Source organism: Solea senegalensis, linkage group LG7 (genome assembly GCF_019176455.1).
Source record: "Solea senegalensis isolate Sse05_10M linkage group LG7, IFAPA_SoseM_1, whole genome shotgun sequence".
Classification (NCBI taxonomy): Eukaryota; Metazoa; Chordata; class Actinopteri; order Pleuronectiformes; family Soleidae; genus Solea; species Solea senegalensis.
Genome location: NC_058027.1, coordinates 27,629,899 through 27,651,886, shown reverse-complemented (window position 1 = coordinate 27,651,886; position 21,988 = coordinate 27,629,899). Strand labels below are relative to the sequence as shown.

The 21,988-nt window shown below is 46.9% G+C and overlaps 1 protein-coding gene across 2 annotated transcripts in view; it reads right to left on the bottom strand.

Moving 5' to 3' along the window:
- lrrk1 (leucine-rich repeat kinase 1) overlaps positions 1-21,353 on the bottom strand; it is a 31,471-nt gene extending 10,118 nt beyond the window's left edge. For both annotated transcript variants that reach the window (XR_006360759.1, XM_044030192.1), the window contains exons 1-29: positions 21,056-21,353; positions 20,272-20,392; positions 18,531-18,745; positions 15,512-15,683; positions 15,218-15,397; positions 14,934-15,070; positions 14,595-14,821; positions 14,350-14,477; positions 14,101-14,264; positions 13,879-14,016; positions 13,562-13,674; positions 13,421-13,497; positions 13,167-13,296; positions 12,109-12,221; positions 11,628-11,842; positions 10,814-10,978; positions 10,510-10,682; positions 10,318-10,429; positions 7,266-7,425; positions 6,734-6,912; positions 6,555-6,652; positions 6,219-6,390; positions 5,968-6,137; positions 5,686-5,825; positions 4,370-4,586; positions 2,968-3,137; positions 2,584-2,802; positions 1,379-1,518; positions 838-975 (exon numbers count right to left, since the gene is read on the bottom strand). Coding sequence is in view for 1 of the 2 variants with exons in the window: in XM_044030192.1 (XP_043886127.1) it covers positions 838-975; positions 1,379-1,518; positions 2,584-2,802; positions 2,968-3,137; positions 4,370-4,586; positions 5,686-5,825; positions 5,968-6,137; positions 6,219-6,390; positions 6,555-6,652; positions 6,734-6,912; positions 7,266-7,425; positions 10,318-10,429; positions 10,510-10,682; positions 10,814-10,978; positions 11,628-11,842; positions 12,109-12,221; positions 13,167-13,296; positions 13,421-13,497; positions 13,562-13,674; positions 13,879-14,016; positions 14,101-14,264; positions 14,350-14,477; positions 14,595-14,821; positions 14,934-15,070; positions 15,218-15,397; positions 15,512-15,683; positions 18,531-18,745; positions 20,272-20,341 (4,332 nt within the window). In the remaining variant the exon portion in view is untranslated. The remainder of the gene's footprint in view (positions 1-837; positions 976-1,378; positions 1,519-2,583; positions 2,803-2,967; positions 3,138-4,369; positions 4,587-5,685; positions 5,826-5,967; positions 6,138-6,218; positions 6,391-6,554; positions 6,653-6,733; positions 6,913-7,265; positions 7,426-10,317; positions 10,430-10,509; positions 10,683-10,813; positions 10,979-11,627; positions 11,843-12,108; positions 12,222-13,166; positions 13,297-13,420; positions 13,498-13,561; positions 13,675-13,878; positions 14,017-14,100; positions 14,265-14,349; positions 14,478-14,594; positions 14,822-14,933; positions 15,071-15,217; positions 15,398-15,511; positions 15,684-18,530; positions 18,746-20,271; positions 20,393-21,055) is intronic.
- Between the last annotated feature and the right edge of the window lie 635 nt (positions 21,354-21,988).

Sequence of the window (21,988 nt, the reverse complement as noted above, 5' to 3'; positions counted from 1 at the left end):
GGATAAAACCTGGAGTTCAGATTTGACCTGACCCAGCCCTCCTCCTGAACCAGGGACAGGAACCAGTATGGCTATATACAGTTACTGCTAAGTTCGCTGTTACTGCTGCTGCTGCTGCTGTTACTGCTGCTGCTGCTGCTGCTGTTACTGCTGCTGCTTGCTGCTGCTGCTGTTACTGCTGCTGCTGCTGCCTGCTGCTGATACTGTTACTGCTGCTGCTGTTACTGCTGTTACTGCTGCTGTTACTGCTGCTGCTGCTGCTACTGCTGTTACTGCTGCTGTTACTGCTGCTGCTACTGCTGCTGTTTCTGCTGCTGCAGCTGTTACTGCTGTTGCTGCTGCTGCTACTGCTGTTACTGCTGTTGTTACTGCTGCTGTTGTTGCTGCTGTTACTGCTGCTGCTGTTGTTGCTGTTACTGCTGCTGCTGTTTGTTGCTGTTACTGCTGCTGCTGTTGCTGCTGTTACTGCTGCTGCTATTGTTGCTGCTGTTACTACTGCTGTTACTGCTGTTGTTGCTGTTACTGCTGCTGCTGCTATTTACAACTGCTGTTACTACTGCTGCTATTGTTGCTGCTGCTATTGTTGCTGCTGCTGTTACTACTGCTGTTACTGGTGCTGCTGTTGCTGTTACTGCTGCTGCTGACTGATCACATCCACATGTTTGCTTTGACTCCTGCAGCTACTTTTTAACAAGACACAAGGACCAAAGAACAGATTTGAGCCGCTTTAACAAAAGACTGTCTATGTTAATAATCTATGTTAAGAGCACGTTCACGTCTTCATCATTACTGATGATGATAATAATAATAATAATAATCATAATAATAAATCTGTACCTTCTCATCGTACACAATGCCTGGTCGGACTTCGGGGGCCTGGTAACCCGGTGTTCCCTCGACACCCAGCGCCCCCTCATGGAAAGATTGTCGAGAGATTCCATAGTCAGAGAGTTTGATGTTGACCGGATCGTTGACCTGGTGTTAAAGTGACAGTAATACGTGATGCTTGTCAATCACTGCTCATCTTTCATATTCCAAAAAAATCACAGCAATGAGCTGAATCAGCAAATCTATGCTCACGTGTTAGTTTGATAAATGTCATGAACACGACCTCCTGTCACCATGACGACAAACACTAAAACTTAGATACTGACTAAAGTAAAGAGTGGCTCTTACTTTGAAAGCGCGGTTCAAAGGAAGTCAGATTGTGAGGATCTTTTTTTTTAGCTGCACACTAAAAGGTGAATGTATATATTTTCTAAAAATAATTATAATTATTTTATTTTTACTATTAAAAATCCCTGTCGTAACTTTGCACATGACATAGAAGTGGTTATGAATAACACACACACACACACACACACACACACACACACACCTGCAGAGACCAGACCAGGATGTTGTCAGACTTCAGGTCACAGAAGATGATGCTCTTCCTGTGAAGATAAGACAGTCCTGCTGCGATCTGATAGGCTACTCTGAAGGTGAGCATGTGACCCAGGGGCATGAACCTGGAGCCTGGAGAGGACCACAAGAACCACAGTAAGACTGTGTTGCTGTTGTTGTTGTGTTTACGAGCCTGTGTTGTTGTTGTTGTGTTTACTGATATGATGTTGTTGTGTTTACGAGCCATTGTTGAGCCTGTGTTGTTGTTGTGTTGTTGTGTCTATGAGCCTGTGTTGTTGTTGTGCGTCCTGCAGCACAGTGTTCAGGCTGCTCAGAGGAGCTAACTGCAGAGTGATATGTTGTTGTTGTTGTTGTGTTTACTAGCCTGTGTTGTTGCTGCTGTTGTGCTTACGCAGCCTGTGATGTTGTTGTGTTTACGAGCCTGTGTTGTTGTTGTGTTGTTGTGTCTATGAGCCTGTGTTGTTGTTGTGCGTCCTGCAGCACAGTGTTCAGGCTGCTCAGAGGAGCTAACTGCAGAGTGATGTGTTGTTGTTGTGCTGTCGTTGTGTTTACGAGCCTGTGTTGTTGCTGTTGTTGTGTTTACAGCTCAGCTGTGTTACCAGCCTGTGCTGTTGTTGTGTGCTGCCCATGAGCCTGCGTGTTGTTGTTAAAGGCCCCAGCACACAGTGTCCAGTTGCTCTGTGAGGAGCTGGACTGCAGAGTGATGTGTTGCTGTTGTGTTGCGGTCGCGTTCTATTTAGCCTGTGTTGTTGCTGCTGTTGCGTTTAAGAGCCTGTGTTGTTGGCTGTGTTTACGTCTGGGTGTTGGTTGTTGTTGTTGTGTTTACTTGCCTGTTGTTGCTGTTGTGTTGTTGTTGTGCCGCCCCGTGCTACAGCGTTCGGTAGCCGCCAGAGGAGCTAACTGCAGAGTGATGCGTTGTTGTTGTGTGCTGTTGTTGTGTTTACGAGCCTGTGTTGTTGTTGTGTTGTTGTGTCTATGAGCCTGTGTTGTTGTTGTGCGTCCTGCAGCACAGTGTTCAGGCTGCTCAGAGGAGCTAACTGCAGAGTGATGTGTTGTTGTTGTGCTGTCGTTGTGTTTACGAGCCTGTGTTGTTGCTGTTGTTGTGTTTACGAGCCTGTGTTGTTGTTGTTGTTGTGTTTACAAGCCTGTGTTGTTGTTGTTGTTGTGTTTACGAGCCTGTGTTGTTGCTGTTGTGTTGTTGTTGTGCGTCCTGCAGCACAGTGTTCAGGCTGTTCAGAGGAGCTAACTGCAGAGCGATGCACAGAGGGTGAACACTGATTCCCACCAGAGACACGATGCACGGATGCTGCAGTGAATGTAAAATACTGGACTCCTGACGGAACTCTGAGAAACTCCTGCAGGCTTCTGCTGACTGAAGGTGTCTCACCATGCCGTCTGAGGACACACACACACAAACAGACACACACACACACAGATTAGAAACTTAAACTGTGAGAATCAGAACAGACATGAAAAACAAACACGGTCATGGAAGCTGTCGATCGATGATTGGATCGATCAGAGCGTCAGAGGATGAGGACATGGAGGACATGTCTGTACCTGTGTCTCTGCTGAGGTTCTGCTGTGGACACTTCCTGAAGTGGAAGCGTTTGATCGCCACAGGCTGGTTCCTGTACAGAGCTCTGTAGATGACGGTTCCACTGCCTCCCTGACCCAGAATGTGGTTCTCCTCCTCACTGTAGTCCAGCTGGACCTGGTCCAGGAACAGTCTGAGAGACAGAGTCAGAGACAGAGACAGAGTCAGACACAGGGTCAGAGTCAGAGTCAGAGACAGAGACAGAGTCAGAGACAGAGTCAGACACAGAGTCAGAGTCAGAGACAGAGTCAGACACAGGGTCAGAGTCAGAGACAGAGACAGAGACAGAGTCAGACACAGAGTCAGAGTCAGAGTCAGAGACAGAGTCAGAGACAGAGTCAGACACAGGGTCAGAGACAGAGACAGAGACAGACAAACTGTTAAACTGTGACAGAGAACAGACGTGTTTACACAACTGTGTGTCTGCGTGTGTGTGTGTGTGTGTGTGTGCTGCTGCAACTCCTTAATAGACCAAAGATGATGGCAGAGAACAGACGTGTTTACACAACTGTGTGTCTGCGTGTGTGTGTGTGTGTGTGTGTGCTGCTGCAACTCCTTAATAGACCAAAGATGATGGCGTAGTCGACTGATATTGTTTCTCTGTTTATTTGTCCAAACCAAGGTGCATAGTGAAAAAATATTTACAGGTGAAAATCGCGAAAAAACATGAAACGTCCCAAAGTGCTATTGCCAAAAGTAATAATAATTACTAATAAAATAATTGAATTTACTGGTGAGCAAAAATAGGTGTTACCTCCTTCGTAACACAATATACTCTGCTCGAGTGGGAGGTAGACCACTCTTTATATATATGTCTTCTGCCCCTCCCATCCAAACATCAATTATCCCAAAAACACAATAAATGAACACAAGCATGATTATTATAATAAACAACCCAGATGAAAATAAAGCAAAAATATTTCCCCAAATTAACCGTGCCACAATAAACATTGCCCCCACCTGTAATAAACAAAATTAATAGATAATTAATAGAACTACAAACAATAGTGACGTCACTCTAAGCGTCGTGTGTGTGTTTTCACGTGTTTTCACATGTGTATTCACGTGTGGGTTAGGGTCATGTGTGTTTTCACGTGTGTGTGTGTTTTCATGTGTGTTTTCACATGTGTGTTTCAGTGTTTTTCACGTGTGTGTTTTCATGTGTGTTTTCATGTGTGTTTTCACGCGTGTGTGTTTTCACGTGTGTGTTTTCATGTGTGTTTTCACATGTTTTCACGTGTGTGTTTTGTGCTCTGTGTCATTTCAGATCATTAAGAGTTTAGTTTAGTTCATCTTTAATATTAAGTTCAGGTTTCTGTGTGTGAGGTAAAATGAGAGGGTGAATGAATAAAAGAGTGAAGTCACCGTGAAGGGAAGTCGGTCATGAAAAGTTCTGGGACCAACTCCTGCAGCGGGACCGGCTGCTCGGGATGCTGAGGACAAATGATGTCCTCCTTGTCCACTGCAGCCAGGACACAGTCCTCCATGTTGAAGAGATGGACCCCTGCTCCATGTCCACAGAGAGGACAGGGGGCGTACTGCTCGATAAGGAGACTCCCGTCACTTTCACTGGCCGTCAGCGCTGCAAGTGACGCACGCACACACACACACACACACACACACACAGGGGTCAGGGGTCACGTCACAACTGTATGGGTATAGGGCTGATCGATATATCGTTATCGTATCGATATCTAGATATGAACATTCAAGATATTAATATCGAAAAAGCAACGATATAAACAATATAGATTTTCCCCCACGCTTGCCCTGCATGTACAGCTCTGGCAGTCACAAAAAACATAATTTTTACGATTGCCCTTGAATGCACCACTACGGCCAGCCAACCACAAATCTTATTTCATGCTTGCTGTGGATCGACAGCTGAAGCCAACCAATGACAAACATAGGAGGGCGGGAAAGAGACGGAGACTGAGACGTGCACACACACACAGGGGTCAGGGGTCACGTCACTACAGTATGATAACAGTGGCGCTCACACACACACACACACAGGGGTCAGGGGTCACGTCACTACAGTATGATAACAGTGGCACTCACACACACACACAGGGGTCAGGGGTCACGTCACTACAGTATGATAACAGTGGCTCACACACACACACACACACACACACACACACACAGGGTCAGGGTCGTCACTACAGTATGATAACAGTGGCGCTCACACACACACACACAGGGGTCAGGGGTCACGTCACTACAGTATGATAACAGTGGCGCTCACACACACACACACACACACACACACACACACACACACAGGGGTCAGGGGTCACGTCACTACAGTATGATAACAGTGGGCTCACACACACACACACACACACACACACACACACAGGGGTCAGGGGTCACGTCACTACAGTATGACAGTGGCTCACACACACACACACACACACAGGGGTCAGGGGCGTCACTACAGTATGATAACAGTGGCTCACACACACACACACACACACACACACACACACACACACACAGGGTCAGGGGTCACGTCACTACAGTATGATAACAGTGGCGCTCACACACACACACACACACACAGGGGTCAGGGTCACGTCACTACAGTATGATAACAGTGGGCTCACTTCACTGGCTCACTCTCCCTTTCGCTCCTCTCTCTCACTCTCTCTCTCACACACACACACACACACACACACCTGGGAACCACTGCTCGATCAGAGCGTTGACGTGGTCGGTGATGAAGGCCATGGCAGAGAAATCTCTGCTCTCTGACTGACACATGATTTTTATTCCTCCGCTCTTCTTCTTCTTCCAGTTGACGTCTGACGACTCCACGCTGCAGACGCCACAAACACAAACATGTTTCCAGTCGAAGTTAAAGTCACTTTTTTATCATTTAACTTCAGTTACAGTCCAACAGTGTATGACATATACTGAAGTTTCAAAGTAAAAGTATTAAAAACGTGAGGATGAGTGACCTGAGGTAACCTCCGTCAAAAGTGACCAGTAGCCCCTCCTTCCAGTAGACGGTCTGGCTGCGTCGGACTCTGAAGGTGCTGCAGCGGCTCCTCTGCTGGGTTCCAGCAAAGCTGTAGATCACAGAGTTCCTGCTGCGCTGCCCCCTGCTGGGCCTTTGAGGCTCAAAGGACTGAAGACGGTAAACGTGTCAGGTCCTTGAATTTAAACAGAGACAACAGGTGTGTGATGAGGTCAGAGCTGGGTTCAGTACCTGCAGGTCCATCTCTGTGAGGCTGATCAACATCCTGGCGATGAAGCGCTCCCAGAACCCGGCAGGAACAAAACTCATCTTGAAAAGGCGCTGGAGGGTGTTTGTGACCTGCTGATGGAAACTGTGGAGGTCCATGGCCGGCTTCGAGGGAAGCAGGTGAGGCAGCAGGTACCTGCGGAGAGAGGAGTGGACTGAGCTACATGACTATGTGGATCTATGTGGATATAAAGAGGTGGTTCAAAGAATATAATATGTTAATAAGATGATTGTCACCATACAGAGATAGAATATCCCAAGATGAACGTTGTTACACAATGCATTATAGATGTCTTTTACCTGCTGTTGGCCACAGGGAGCGCTATCTCAAACTTGGCCAAAAACTGGAAATACTGTTCTTCAGTCTTTTGAGTGAAGCCTGTCCCTACCATCAGCATCTGCATCCAAGAGACACGACGGACATAAAGACAAGCACTGGGAATAAAAGCAGAGTCTTTCTGTTGTCCTCCGAGTCTCACCCTCAGGTCTTCAGTCTGGATCAGTCCGTTTCTGGCCACAGAGCGAGAGGACTTGAGGTGGACGATCCTCTCCAGACACTCGGACAGCCACACAGGACACAGGAAGTAGAGGGTGCTCAGTCCGTGGCTGGTGTCCGGGAAGTGCAGCAGCGTCCCCGTCTCGATCAGGAAGCTGATGGCTGTTGACGTCAACATAAATCATGCTCTATCACAACAACATTTACTACAGCTGACGTCGTGACGCGAACGGGGCGGGGCTTAGCCTAAAGTGAAACGTCTTGAAAACTGAAACTAAAAACAAAAACACCACAACATGTCATCAGATCGGCTCGTCTCACATTAATCACGCACGTTATACTAAGGACAAAAAATTTGCTTTTTAAAAGTAAGCTAGAAAAAAATATGAAGGTCCTGGAAGGTCCTTGATGACCCAAACCTTTCCCTCCAGGTCAACCAGAGCAGAGAGCAAACTGTGAAAACACCTTTGTTTTGAGATAAGGAGAAGTTTGTGTGTGTGGTTCCAGCTGTTTACCGGTCTGAAGGTCTTCATAGTCTCTGATGTCACTGGCCTGGTTCTGCTCAACGATGTGGTCCAGCTGTGTGTCGGTCAGATACTGGACGTCTCCCTCACATTCTCGCCGCTGCTTCTCAGTCATCACAGCTTCCTGGAGGGTCAGATAACTCCTGGGAATCTGGACCATGAGGACAAAATGTTATAAACACTTTAACACAATCACAAAACACACACATGAGTTCATATTATTCTAACGACGCGTGGCTTTTTTCTACAGTTGACAAGTGAAGTGATGTTCTTTTAAGTGAAGTTTAATTTATTCACTGTGACGTTTGAGGCTCGAGTCTTTTGACAACATTCCACACTGACTGCCAAATAATGAGCTGGTCTATAAATCCACCCACAGACCGACTGCCAAATAATGAGCTGGCACCAGGGCCTACAGGTGCTGGTCATATAATTAGAATATCATCAAAAAGTTGTTTTATTTCAGTAATTCCATTCAAAAAGAAACTTGTATAATGTATACATTCATTCCACATAGACTGACATATTTCAAGTGTTTATTGCTTTTAATATTGATGATTGTAACTGACAACTAATGAAAACTCCAAATTCAGTATCTCGGAAAATTAGCATATTGTGAAAAGGTTCAATATTGAAGACACCTGGTGCCACACTCTAATCAGCTAATTAACTCAAAACACCTGCAATGGGCTTTAACTGGTCTCCCAGTCTAGTTCTGTAGGGTACAAATCATGGGGAAGACTGCTGACTTGACAGTTGTCCAAAAGACGACCATTCAATTGGATTCAATTCAATTTTATTTGTATAGTGCCAAATCATAACATACATGATCTCAAGGCACTGTACATAGACAACATCAAGGAGAGCAGAGAAACACAACAGTTCACACAATGAGCAAACACTAGGCATCAGTGGAGAGAAGAAGTTCTCTGACAGAACCAGGCTCAGAGATGTGCGGTCATCTGCCTCGACTGGTTGGGGTGAAAGGAAAATGGGGGACAGAGGAGAGGTGGGGGACAGAAAGGGGGGAGAGAAAGGACAAGAGGGAGATGAGGTAGAGACAGAAGAGAGAGAGAGACCAGGAGCAGATACACAACAACTGTATCAGGTTACAAGTTTATATAGTTAATGATATCGACTTTTTAATTATGGCACAATAATAATGGTGACGATATGGATGATATGGATAGCCTCGAAAACTGGATCTGGATCCTGCAACCTGCAAGATGAGAATACAGAGAGAGAGAGAGGGAAGGAAGGAAAGACACAAACTAGGGAGATTCATGACATATAAAAAGTCATAATCATATCCTGAGTGTGAGAGAGTGAATGTGCGTGCACCACAGGAAAATCCCCCAGCAGTCTAGGTCTATGGCAGCATAACTAAGAGATGGTCCAGGTTTCCCTGAACCAGCTCTAACTATAAGCTTTATCAAAAAGGAAGGTTTTAAGTCTAACTTTAAATACAGACAGAGGCTCCGCCTTCCGAACTCTCATTGGAAGCTGGTTCCACAGGAGAGGAGGAGCCTGGTAACTAAGGCTCTGCCTCCCTTTCTACTCTTACAGACTCTGGGAACCACAAGTAAACCTGTATTTTGTGACCTAAGTGGTCTATTAGGGTGATAGGGTAAGACTAGGTCTTTCAGGTATGAAGGGGCGTGACCATTAAGTGCTTTGTACGTGAGGAGGAGGATTTTAAATTTAATTCTAAACTGTACGGGGAGCCAGTGTAGAGAAGCTAACACTGGAGTTATATGGTCTCTCTTTCTAGTTCCTGTCAGAACTCGTGCTGCAGCATTTTGAATGAACTGAAGGATTCTAACAGACTTGTTAGAACATCCTGCTAATAAGGAGTTACAGAAATCTAATCTAGATGTAACAAAAGCATGAACTAGTTTTTCAGCATCCTGTAAAGACAGAATGTTTCTAATTTTCATAATGTTCCGCAGGTGGAAGAAGGCTGTTCTGGACACCTTGCACAAGGAGGGCAAGACACAAAAGGTCATCGCTAAAGAGGCTGGCTGTTCACAGAGCTCTGTGTCCAAGCAAATTAATAGAGAGGCGAAGGGAAGGAAAAGATGTGGTAGAAAATAGTGTACAAGCAACAGGGATAACCACACCCTGGAGAGGATTGTGAAACAAAACCCACTCAAAAATGTGACGGAGATTCAAATAGAGTGGACTGCAGCTGGAATCAGTGCTTCAAGAACCACCACGCACAGACGTACGCAAGACGTTCTCTGATGAAAGTAAATTTTGCATTTCTTTTGCAACTCAAGGTCCCAGAGTCTGGAGGAAGAGAGGAGAGGCACAGAATCCACGTTGCTTGAAGTCCAGTGTAAAGTTTCCACAGTCAGTGATGGTTTGGGGGCCATGTCATCTGCTGGTGTTGGTCCACTGTGTTTTCTGAGGTCCACGGTCAGTTTTAGAGCACTTCATGCTTCCTGCTGCCGAGCAACTTTATGGAGATGCAGATTTCATATTCCAACAGGACTTGGCACCTGCACACAGTGCCAAAGCTGCCAGTACCTGGTTTAAGGACCATGGTATCCCTGTTCTTAATTGGCCAGCAAACTCGCCTGACCTTAATCCCATAGAAAATCTATGGGGTACTGTGACGAGGAAGATGTGATACGCCAGACCCAACAATGCAGAAGAGCTGAAGGCCACTATCAGAGCAACCTGGGCTCAGTGCCACAGACTGATCGACTCCATGCCACACCGCATTGCTGCAGTAATTCAGGCAAAAGGAGCCCCAACTAAGTGTTGAGTGCTGTACATGCTCATACTTTTCAGTTGGCCAACATTTCTAAAAAATCTTTTTTTTGTATTGGTCTTAAGTAATATTCTTAATTTTCTGCGATTGAATTTGGGATTTTCATTAGTTGTCAGTAATAATCATCAAAATTAAAAGAAATAAATCAGTCTGTGTGTAATGAATGAATATAATATACAAGTTTCACTTTTTGAATGGAATTACTGACATAAATCAACTTTTTGATGATATTCTAATTATATGTATAGAAGTTCAGGATGAACTCACCAGTCGACCGAGCAGTTTCCTGCTGCTGCTGCTGTCCTTCATGGACAGAGTCACCTGATAGATCAACTTTTTCAGACTGTCCAGACCCTCCAATGTCCTGCAGGACACTTCACTGAGGACACACACAGAGACACACGTTATATTAAGTATGACCACAGAGTGAGAGGGTGAATCACAGGAGGGAGGAGTTACTGCAGGTGTTTCCAGGTGACGTCAGGGAATCCTGAAGCTCGAGCTCCTGATGGAGATCGACACAGAGCCAGGATGTAAGCTCGCAGCGTGGCCAGTCTCTCTGTGCGGAACTTAGTGTCGATCAGGTCCAGATGTGTTCCCACGACGACCACGGCGGAGTTTGGAGCTCGAGCCTGAAACACACACACACACACACACACACACACACACACACACACACAAACTGTTTCCTGCTGCTGCATCAGTTTATTGTATGTAAAATAATTAAACTCAGTTGATGTGTGTGTGTGTGTGTGTGTCTCACCTCTATGTTGAGCAGCCATGTTTGCAGACTGACCACAGCCTCTTCTCCCAGCGCCAGGTTCCACACGAGCACGTACAGAGCTTTATCAGTGAAGAAACACTGGTTGACTGTGGACATGCTGGCGTGTCCTCCCACGTCCCACACGTGGAAGACCACCGAGTCTTTCTGTCAACGACAAGACCACAGACCACCAGTCAGAGAGTGCCTAATGTTGTGGGGAGCTAATCCTGTTTACACAGTCACATTATAGGGACGAAGAATCAAGTCCCCATAACATACATGACTACATTCTAAGGTGAAGACATGTTTTAAGATTAGGATTAGGATTAGGCCAGCAGTAATTGTGGTTAAGGTTAGAGTAAGTCTCCAGGAAATAAATGTAAGTCAATGCAATGTCCCCTCAAGTCATGAATGTCGAACATGTGTGTGTGTGTGTGTGTGTATGTTTGTTTGTGTGCGTGTTTGTGTGTGTGTGTAGTGCATGTTTGTGTGTAAGTGTGTGTGTGCGCATGTGTGTGTGACAGAAAAAATGTGAGAGATGCAAACAGCTGGAAACAGCTGGACTGACATCATCTACACGACACGGAGGAGCAGGAAGCAGGAGGAGGAGGTGCGTGTGTGTGAGGACAGCCACAGGTGGAGAAGGTGAGAGACACGAAGACATGAGGACACAAGGACATGAAGACACAAGGACATGAAGATATGAGGACACAAAGAAAGTGTGTGCATGTGTGTGTGTGCATGTGCGTGCATGTGCATGTGCATGTGCATGTGCATGTGCATGTGCATGTGCATGTGCATGTGCCGTCCTCACATTGTTTTTGCCACACTCTGGTTTTTCCAGCTCCCAGGTGAAGGTGGAGATGCTGCAGTCTGCCGGGCTAAAGGCCGACGCCCGGCCGCTCTGCAGCACCTCCAGCAGGGCAGTTTTCCCCTGACGTGGTGGACCAATCACAAGCATCTTCAGCAGTTTACACGGCTCTGCTTTACGAAGCTGAGCACGGAGGAAGGCCAGGACTGAGGCAGGACCTGATGAGACCAGAGGTTAAAAGGTGAGGTCACGCCAATGCTCCTGATCCACTGCTGCCTCCATCAAAAAGAGTTCAAATGTTTGATTTTGACACTTCACAGATTGACCTCTGTCACACAAAGTGACCACAGGAGACAGCAGAGGACCAGCAGCTCCTCTGTGTGTGTGTGTGTGTGTGTGTGTGTGTTTTCCTGTCTGTGTGAGATAAAGACGCGATCATGTTGCGAAGCAGCAGCAGGTTCAGTCACAGTAAAACTTTCCTCACCTTCTTTCCTCACATCTTGTGGAATGTTGGAGATGTTCAGGTCTTCAGTGTCCAGCTGCCACAGGTTACACAGTTGACCCAGCTCTGCTGGAAGCTCCCGGATTCCAGGATTACTGAACCCAGAGCAGGTGAGAGGAGAACAGTGTGATTTATGAGAGAGTGACCATAGATGACCAGAGAGTGATCATAGAGTGATCATAGATGACCATAGAGACCATAGAGTGACCAAGAGCCATAGGTGATCATAGATGACCATGAGTGACCATAGAGTGACCATAGATGACCATGACCAGAGTGGGGTGCTAGATGACCAGGTGACCATAGGTGACCATGGGGAGTGACCATAGATGATAGGAGGTGATCATAGAGTGACCATAGAGTGATACAGAGTGACCATAAGATGACCAGATGGGTGACCAGGTGATCATAGAGTGACCAAGAGTGATCATGAGTGACCATAGGTGGAGTCATAAGGTGACCATAGGTGATCATAGATGACCAGAGAGTGACCAGGTGATCATAGAGTGACCAGAGTGATCACAGGTGACATAGAGTGACCATAGGTGATCATAGATGACCAGGTGATCGGGGGTGACCATAGAGTGACCAGGTGACCATAGATGACCAGAGGTGACCAGGTGATCTGGGTGACCAAAGAGTGACCATAGAGTGATCATAGAGTGACCATAGAGTGACCATAGAGTGACCAGAGTGTCAGTTTCCGAGTTGGTGGAAAACAGGCTTCAGTTCATAGAAAACATAAAGTAACATTCAGTGACAGAAAAAATGTGAGAGACGCAAACAGCTGGAAACAGCTGGACTGACATCTACACGACTGCAGGAGGAGGAGGTGCGTGTGTGTGAGGACAGCCACAGGTGGAGAAGGTGAGAGACACGAAGACATGAGGACACAAGGACATGAAGATATGAGGACACAAGGACATGAAGACGCAAGGACATGAAGATATGAGGACACAAAGAAATGAAGACACGAGGACATGAAGACACAAGGGCATGAAGACATGAAGACATGAAGACACAAGGACATGAGGACTCACTTGGACAGGTAGAGTTCAGTGAGGTTGTGAAGAGCACACACTGACTGAGGGACACAGTCCAGCTGATTGTCGTTCAAATACAGAACTTCAAGAGAATCACGGAGGATCAAAGGAAACTCTACAGAACACACTGACGAAAACACACACGCACACACACAAACACACACACACACACACAAAGGTTAAATTATTTAGTCAAAGTGTGTGAATGGTGATAACAATGGTGACAGTGTGACTCAGTGATGAGGACAAACCTGGACCTGGTTCTGGGTCTCTTCTGCTCCATGTGGTCAGGAAGGCCAGCCTCCGAGATCTGGACACTTCCTCTGTTCTTTAAGGAGAAATGTCAAATATTAATAACACAGAGACAGACACACACACACATGTGGACTTACTTGCCCAGCTGGTTCCTGGACAGGTCTAATGTCCTCAGCTGAGAACATCTCCAGTTTCCTGCTGCTGGAAGAGTTGTGAGGTGATTCCCACACAGTTTGAGTGACAGCAGAGCCTGATGAGAGACACACACACACACACACACACACACACACACACACACACACACACATACACTGTTATTAACACATTGTGTTGAGCTGTGGCCACAATGATTGTAGCTGCGGCTCCTCTGCTGCCTCGTGTGGTCACTTTGTGTCACTGAGGTCCACGTGCGTGTGTGCGTGCGTGTACGTGTGCACGTGCGTGTGTGTGTTACCTCCAGCTCAAACATGTGTGACGGCAGCTCGCTCAGACTGTTCTCAGAAAAGTCCACGTCCTGCAGTTTGTTTCTCCAGAAGATGGACATGGTGTTTGGAAGTGTCTCCATCATGTTGGACGAAGCTTTGCATTGTTTCTGAAGAAGAAGACAAAGTTATTATTATTATTATGTGAAGACTTTCCAGCTGTCGTCTTTGACCAGTGGACACTGGTGTCTTACCAGTGGACAGGCCCAGGGGTCAGGGAAGCTGCTGAGTCTGTTCCCGCTCACGTTGAGGACAGTCAGGGACTTGAGACAGTGCATGATGCTCACAGACAGACTGTCCAGACGATTGTCAGAGACGTCCAGCTCCTCCAGTTTACGAAGGCCGATCCAGTTTGTGGCTGAGAAGAAAGAGACGGTGAGGCTGAGTCTGAACCAGATCGGAGGACACAGCGCCACCTTCAGAGAGGACATGTGAGGACTCACAGGCGGGGACGTCAAACAGGACACTGATGTGGTTCTTAGCAGCACAGATTCTCTGGACGTGTGTGAGGTGAAGAAGTCCTGCTGGTAAACTGGTCAACAGGTTCTGAGACAGATTAACCTGCTGTAATCTGTGATGACAGAGAGACAAACACAGAGAGGACAGAGAGACAAACACAGTGAGGACAGAGAGAGACAAACACAGTGAGGACAGAGAGGACAGTGAGGACAGACATCAGAGACCTGACCTGGAGCAGATGACCTCCTGAGAGCTGTGAGCAGGAGGAAGCTCCTTCAGCAGGTTGTTGGACAGATCCAGAGTTTTCAGGTGGATCAAACCCCAGGGAAGGACAGAGGGCAGAGAGGACAGAGCGTTACACGACAAGTCCACATCTGTGAGACGACACGAGATATCCATGAACCAGTCCAGATCCAACCAGGGCAGCTGTAGACCACTCCAACACACACCGACAGCCTGCACGCACACATACACACACACACACACACTATAATATGTCTTCATCAAACATGAATAGGAGACATATTGATGTGAATTAAAATCATGTGTTCATAAAAAACATGCAAACCTCCTTCACGTCTCTGTGACTCATGTCCTGTAGTTTGAGTCTGAGCAGATGTTTGCTGAAGGTCGGATGGTCCATGAGTGTGTAAGACGACAATCCTGCTCCATTGTCCAGAAGGAACAAGGCGATGTCCTCATGACCTATGAATATGATGAATAAAAACGCTGACGTCATGTATAAAAACACTGACATCATGAATAAAAATGCTGACCTTGTGTATAAAAACGCTGACCTCATGTATAAAAACACTGATGTCATGAATAAAAACGCTGATGTCATGTCTTTACCAGCCTGAGCAGCAGCGTACAGTGGCAGACTGGTGACCACAGCGAAGTCATCAGTGTGGATGGCACAGTCACGTATGTCGGCATCGTAGCGTTGAACCAACAGCCGAACCACGTCCAGGTTACCTTGACGACACGACGTCGCCAACATCCAGTTCAACAAGTCCCGCCTCAGACACTGACCTGGGGGTGGGGAATAATGTTACACACTGCAGCTTTAAATGACGATGTCACCACATAATACATGTGTCATGTCTCCTGTTGACCAGAAGGTGGAGCTGTGAGTTTCCCTCTGACCTGGAACAGAGTCCAGCAGCTCTTTGACCACACTGCTGTGACCACAGGAAGCCGCCATGACGGCCGGGTTACTGCTGGACGGCTCCTGAGGTAACGTGATGTGAGCTTCTTTAAGAAGGTAACGCACACTGTCCACGTCTCCATGGTGACAGGCCGCACACAGGAGGTGGACCTGAGAGACACACACACACACACACATCTCCACATGAATGATCGATCGTGTGTGTGTGCATTTTGGACTTTGTGGGTATCTCACAGAACTGGAACTAAGCTAAGTATAACTTCTGTAGGTCTTTCTTATTTGTTGTTTTTCATTCATTGCTAATGTTGAAAGTTTGTTGTTGATATTTTGTCTGCTAGTTCAAAGACAAAGTTGTTATTGTAGCTCTTCTGACCTAGTTTCTATTGATAGATAGATAGATAGATAGATAGATAAGCTCTATTTTCAGACTCAAGGTCCAAGACATACAGTACAGAAGGAATAAAAAAAATCACACAATAGAACAATACTAATAATAATAATAATAATAATAATGATAATAATAATAAATAAACATATATATATATATATATATATATGTGTGTGTGTATATATATGTATATATATATATATATATATATATATATATATATATATATATATATATATATATATATATATAGAAAAAAAATTATCTGACTAATTTTTAAAGTCATCACCATCACCAGATGTGAAGTTTCATTGGCTACATGGGAGTGGCCAACACAACTGTAACCAATCAGCTCCTAATCAGCTGGTTTTTAAAAAGCAGCATTCACTTTGAAGCAGCAGCTTCAGGAAGACGAAGACTCAGGAAGACAAAGACTCGGGAAGACAAAGACTCGGGAGTCTAACCCGGAGTCTAACAAGGAGGCTAATGAGGCTAAGTACCGGTCTGTAATTGTTGTCTACCTTTCACATATGTATGTGCACTTTTTCCATTCCTCTTCATGTTTCTTCTCGTAGATATTACAAACCTCACATTCAGTCACAGCATCTGTGGAAGACGATTGTCAGAGGACGACTGTCGACAGTCTGCCAGTTCCACAGGCCAACACAGCCACCCCCGCGGCTCTCTGCTCCGCCCACTCCTTCTCCCACACACCCAGATCCACTGGAAGAGGTGGCGGGACAGGTCTGCTCATCAACCCCAACTGGACTTTCACTCTTTACCCACTGCCACACTTCTCTTCACAGTCGTTTGAATTTCATGCTGTAACTGTAACTCACCCAGTAAAACTAATCATTGTTGTCATCTACCGTCCACCAGGCCCATTGGGACACTTCTTGGATGATCCCAGAAAATGGCCCACCACTTGTTCTTCTTGGCGACTTCAACATCCAGTCAGAGAAGTCATCCCATTTACTTCTTTTACTTTCTTCTCTTTCTCTCTCACTTTCTCCTTCTCCACCAACTCACAAAGCTGAAAACCACCTCTGACCTCTGACCTCATGCTCCGAAACACTTGCTACAGAACAGATCTCCGCTTGTCTGACCATCACCTGAAACTCAATCTCGACAAGACCGAGTTTATTTTTATCCCAGGAAAGGGTTCACCCACCACAGACCTGACCACCACCCACAACAGACCCACCACAGACCTGACCACCACCCACAACAGACCCACCCACAGACCTGACCATTCCCCACCCACCACCACCTGACCACACACCCCCACCTGACCATCCCCACCAACCACCACCCACAACAGACCCACCACAGACCTGACCACCACCCACCATAGTCCTGACCATCACCCACCACAGACCACAGCCATCCCACCATCACCCACCACAGACCTGACCATCACCCCACCACCCCCACATCACCCACAACACCCACCACAGACCTGACCACCACCACCACCACCCCACCCACCACAGTCCTGACCATCACACCCACAGACCTGACCATCACCCACCACAGACCTGACCATCACCCACCACAGACCTGACCATCACCATCACCCACCACAGACCCACCACCACCCCACCACAGACCTGACCCCTGCAGACCCACCACAGACCTGACCATCACCCACCACAGACCCAGACCACCAGACCTGGCCATCCCACCCACCACAGTCCTGACCATCACCCACCACAGACCTGACCACTCACCAGACCCACCACCACCCACCACAGACCTGACCATCACCCCACCACAGACCTGACCACCACACCCACATCCTGGACCAGCACCCACAGACCTGACCATCACCCACCACAGTCCTGACCATCACCCACCACAGTCCTGACCAGCACCCTCGACAGACCTGACCATCACCCTCGACAACTCTGTGGTAACTCCTTCTCATACTGAAGGAACCTGGGTGTGACACTTGATGACCATCTCTCCCTCACTGCCAACATTGCTGCAACAGTTCGATCTTGCAGATACATGTTGCACAACATCAGAAGGATACGTCATCTTCTAACCCAGAAGGTGGCACAGGTTCTGGTCCAGGTTCTGGTCCAGGCTCTTGTCATTTCCTCCTGGCTGGTCTCCCTGCTCCCAGCATGTTCTCTCACACTACACTGCTCCTTCGCGCCCTTCACTTCCTGTAGCTGCTCGCATCCGCTTCAAGACTCTAGTTCTTGCGTTCCATGCTAAAAACGGATCCGGTTCAGCCAACATCCAGGACATGATGAAAACCTACACCCCAGCCCGCCCACTCCGCTCTGCATCAGTAGAGCGTCCTGCTGCCCCCTCACTGAGAGGATCACAGAGGCATTCACAGAACTCAGACTGTTCTCTGAACAAGCTCCACATCTTCCACCGCCAACTAAAAACACGTTTCTTTAGACTGGACCTGGACTAAGACCACGAGCACTTTAGAGTTTGTCTTACTTGAAGCACTTTCTCACTTCGAGCTCTTGTTTGTACACTAATGTTTAAATGATCTTTTTATGAGTCGCAATGGATAAAAGCGTCTGATCAATGACGTGGTGTTATGTGTGTGTGTGTGTCCAGTCATGTAAATGTATCAGTGTACTCACCCCGCTGATAGGGGGCGCCACAGTGCTACACTCCATGCAGCAGGCTCTCTGGATCAGCTCCCTGGCAACATGCTCCTCCCCCTCCTTATATGCAGTGTGGATGTTCTCTAGTGTGAGAGAAGGAATGAGGGCGGGGCTGGGGGTGGGAGTGGGACCAGGGGCGGGCCCCTGATCATCCACCAGCGATGCCTTGGCTCCCATTTCCTCCCCAGGGCCTGAGAGCAGAGAGGGAGGAGGAGTTTAGACGGAAACTAAACTGATGCCCCCCCCACTGCTGCAGTTACTATGGTAACGACAGGTTAAATGCAGAAGTGAGAGAGTGAAAATGAAAGAAAGACACAGAACTAAAAACAGAAAAACCAGATTATTGTCCTTTTTGTGTGTGAAATCTGTATATATATATATATATATATATATATATAAATAAAAGTATATATGTACTGTATATATACATATATATATATACACACACACACATATACATATATATGTGGACTGGCACAAGGACTGGTTAAAAATCCTGGTGAGGACCACGGCCAGCTCATCTGCGCAGTCCTTCAGTGCACGCCCGAGTTGTTGCTTCCTGGGTGAGGTCCGGAGGCCACTGACGTTTCCACCTGGAACCGGGCGAGGTAGTAGTTAAGCTCCACCAACAACAGGACCCAGGTTGGTCCTGTAATTAGTAATTTGCTGGACACCCAACCACACCTGCCTGCTGTTGTTGCTCTGCAGGTGGTCCTACAGTCTAACTTGGCCTCTCGGATGCCCCTCTTCAGGTTGGCACGGGCTGAGCTGTAGAGGGCTGTGTCGCCGTGCTATATAAACAACGGTGATCAAGACCGCGGTAAACTCTCTAGAGAGATAAATGGGTCTGCATTTTACAGTCACATACTCTCAGTCCAGGGAGCAGTGACTGTCTACAGTCGCTGTGTTTGGACACCAGTTGTTGTTCACATACAAACACAGTCCCCCATCTCTGCTTTTCCCGGAGTCGCTGGTCCTGTCATGGCCCTGTACCGTGCAGCCTGTTAGGTGGATAGCGGAGTCCGGAATCGACGAGTGGAGCCAGAATTCTGAGATCAGCAGAATGCAGCTGTTCTTGACGATGTTGTTGGTCGCCACCTGTAGTCTCAGTTCGTCGATTTTGTTGACTGGGATCAGGCGTTGGTGAGGAAAGCACTAGGAAGCGGTGGTTTAACGTTTTTGCTTCCTCTCCCTTCGCGGTCTCCGTCACCTGCCCGTGGGGGTGATGATCCATGGGGAGCCGGGACTCCTCGCTATGTCTCCCGTGATGTCGTGGAAACGGAGAAACTCTGTTGTAACGCTTCTCTCGTTGCTGTAACCGATCCTCAGACGTTCAGGCCGGTTGTAGATATTGTTCGTCCAGCTGAATGTGGACGTCAAGGTAAACAAAACTAACACACACTTCCATACAAAGCACTGAGCCGCTGCGTCCATGCGTGCCGCCATGTTCTGAGTAAAGATCAAGTACTTTCTTGAGCGAGAAAGTCATTTTTCCAAAAAGTCCCATAATGCACTGCGCTTGCTGCCCCACGAGAGTCCCGCTTTCTCAAGCTTCGACGCAGGCAGACAGACAGACAGACAGCTTTGTGTGTGAACACACACATCTATAATAAATATAAACAATACAAAACAAACTTCATCGTCATTCTCTGCAGAGAAAGAGCTCAGTGACATCATCACACACAGCTTCTACTGATCTCTCTCTCTCTCTACTCACTACTTTGTTGCTCCATGTTTGTGGGCGTGGCTACAGATTCCCGGGGAATGCCGACGGACCAGTACGACATTCCTGCTGAAGAACCCGAGTCAGAGCAGAGGCAGGAAAATCAGTCCAGGTTCTGTTTACAAACATGAAAATGAAAAAGGAAAAAAAAACTTACACATCACAACATCTCATTCATACTGTACTGAAACTGGACCACAGTGGACCACTGTGGTCCACAGTGGTCCACTGTGGACCGTTCCACGATTGAAGACTAAAGAAAATGTAAATGCAGTAGCTGGTGTTTGGCCACAGAGGGCAGTAGATTCACTGACTGATGAAACTGTGAATATTTAAACCTGCAACTACATAAACGTGTGTGTGGGGGGGAGTACATAGATAAACACACACACACACACACACACAGACACACACAGACAGACACACAGACAGACACAGACAGACACACAAACAGACACAGACAGACACACAGACAGACAGACACACAGACAGACACAGACAGACACACAGACAGACAGACACACAGACACACACACAGACAGACACAGACAGACACACAGACTAAAGTGCGTGAACTCCACCAGTCGCTTCACAGCTGAAAACTGCAGACATTTTACTGAACTTCCTGATTCCACGATGCAAACTTTCCCGCGCACACACACACATTCACACACAGACAGACACACATTCACACACACAGACAGACACACATTCACACACACACACACACACACAGACAGACACAGACAGACACACAGACTAAAGTGCGTGAACTCACCTCAGTCGCTTCACAGCTGAAAACTGCAGACATTTTACTGAACTTCCTGATTTCACGATGCAAACTTTCCGCGCGCTCACACACTCACACACACACACACACACAGTGAAGCGAACTGAACTTTTCTAAGCGACTTCGACACGAAACGACTTCATGTTGGAACGCTCCTCACACACGCGCACGTTCATGAACTCACGCTTTTACCCATCATCGATCATCGAGACCGAAACCGATCTACGGCTCGTGAACCGCTGCTGCTCAAACTTCCTTCTCCTTCCCTGTCAGGTGGATAAGGCCCCGCCTCCCCGCCTCTGATTGGTCTGAGTTGAAACATGAAGAGTAACGATTGGTGAGCGGTGGAGGAAAACATGAGTCATCCAATCAGAGGAGAAGGAGGCGGGGCTTAGCAGGTGAACGAGGGAAACAGGAAGATTAAAGTTTTGTTTGTCATTTCTGTTTTAATGTGAAGTGAAATTGTGAAAGTGTGTTTGATTTATGGAGAAGATCCACGAGACAATGACGTCTGATTTTCTTTATTCAGAATTTCTATTTAAATACAAATCTAATGTGAGCAGAGACACACACACACACACACAACTGCAACAATAATTCATCACTTTCAATGTTTGTTTGACATTTATTAAAAAAACAAAGTAACAAATGTCAAACTCAAAAACAACAACTCATCAATTAAACAAGAAAGTGATTCATGTGGAGATGAAGTTCATTTAGTTTACACACGAGCAGCTCCACAGCGCCACCACTGGAAGACATGAAAACTGCAGCGTCACACAATGAGTGTGATTTTAACGTCAGTCACAGTCGTGGACGACGCGAATATCCTGACTGTTAGTAAACATGTTGATGCACACACACACACACACACACAGGTTTACAGGCATCTGTGTAACAGTGAGACAAAGACGTGATCAT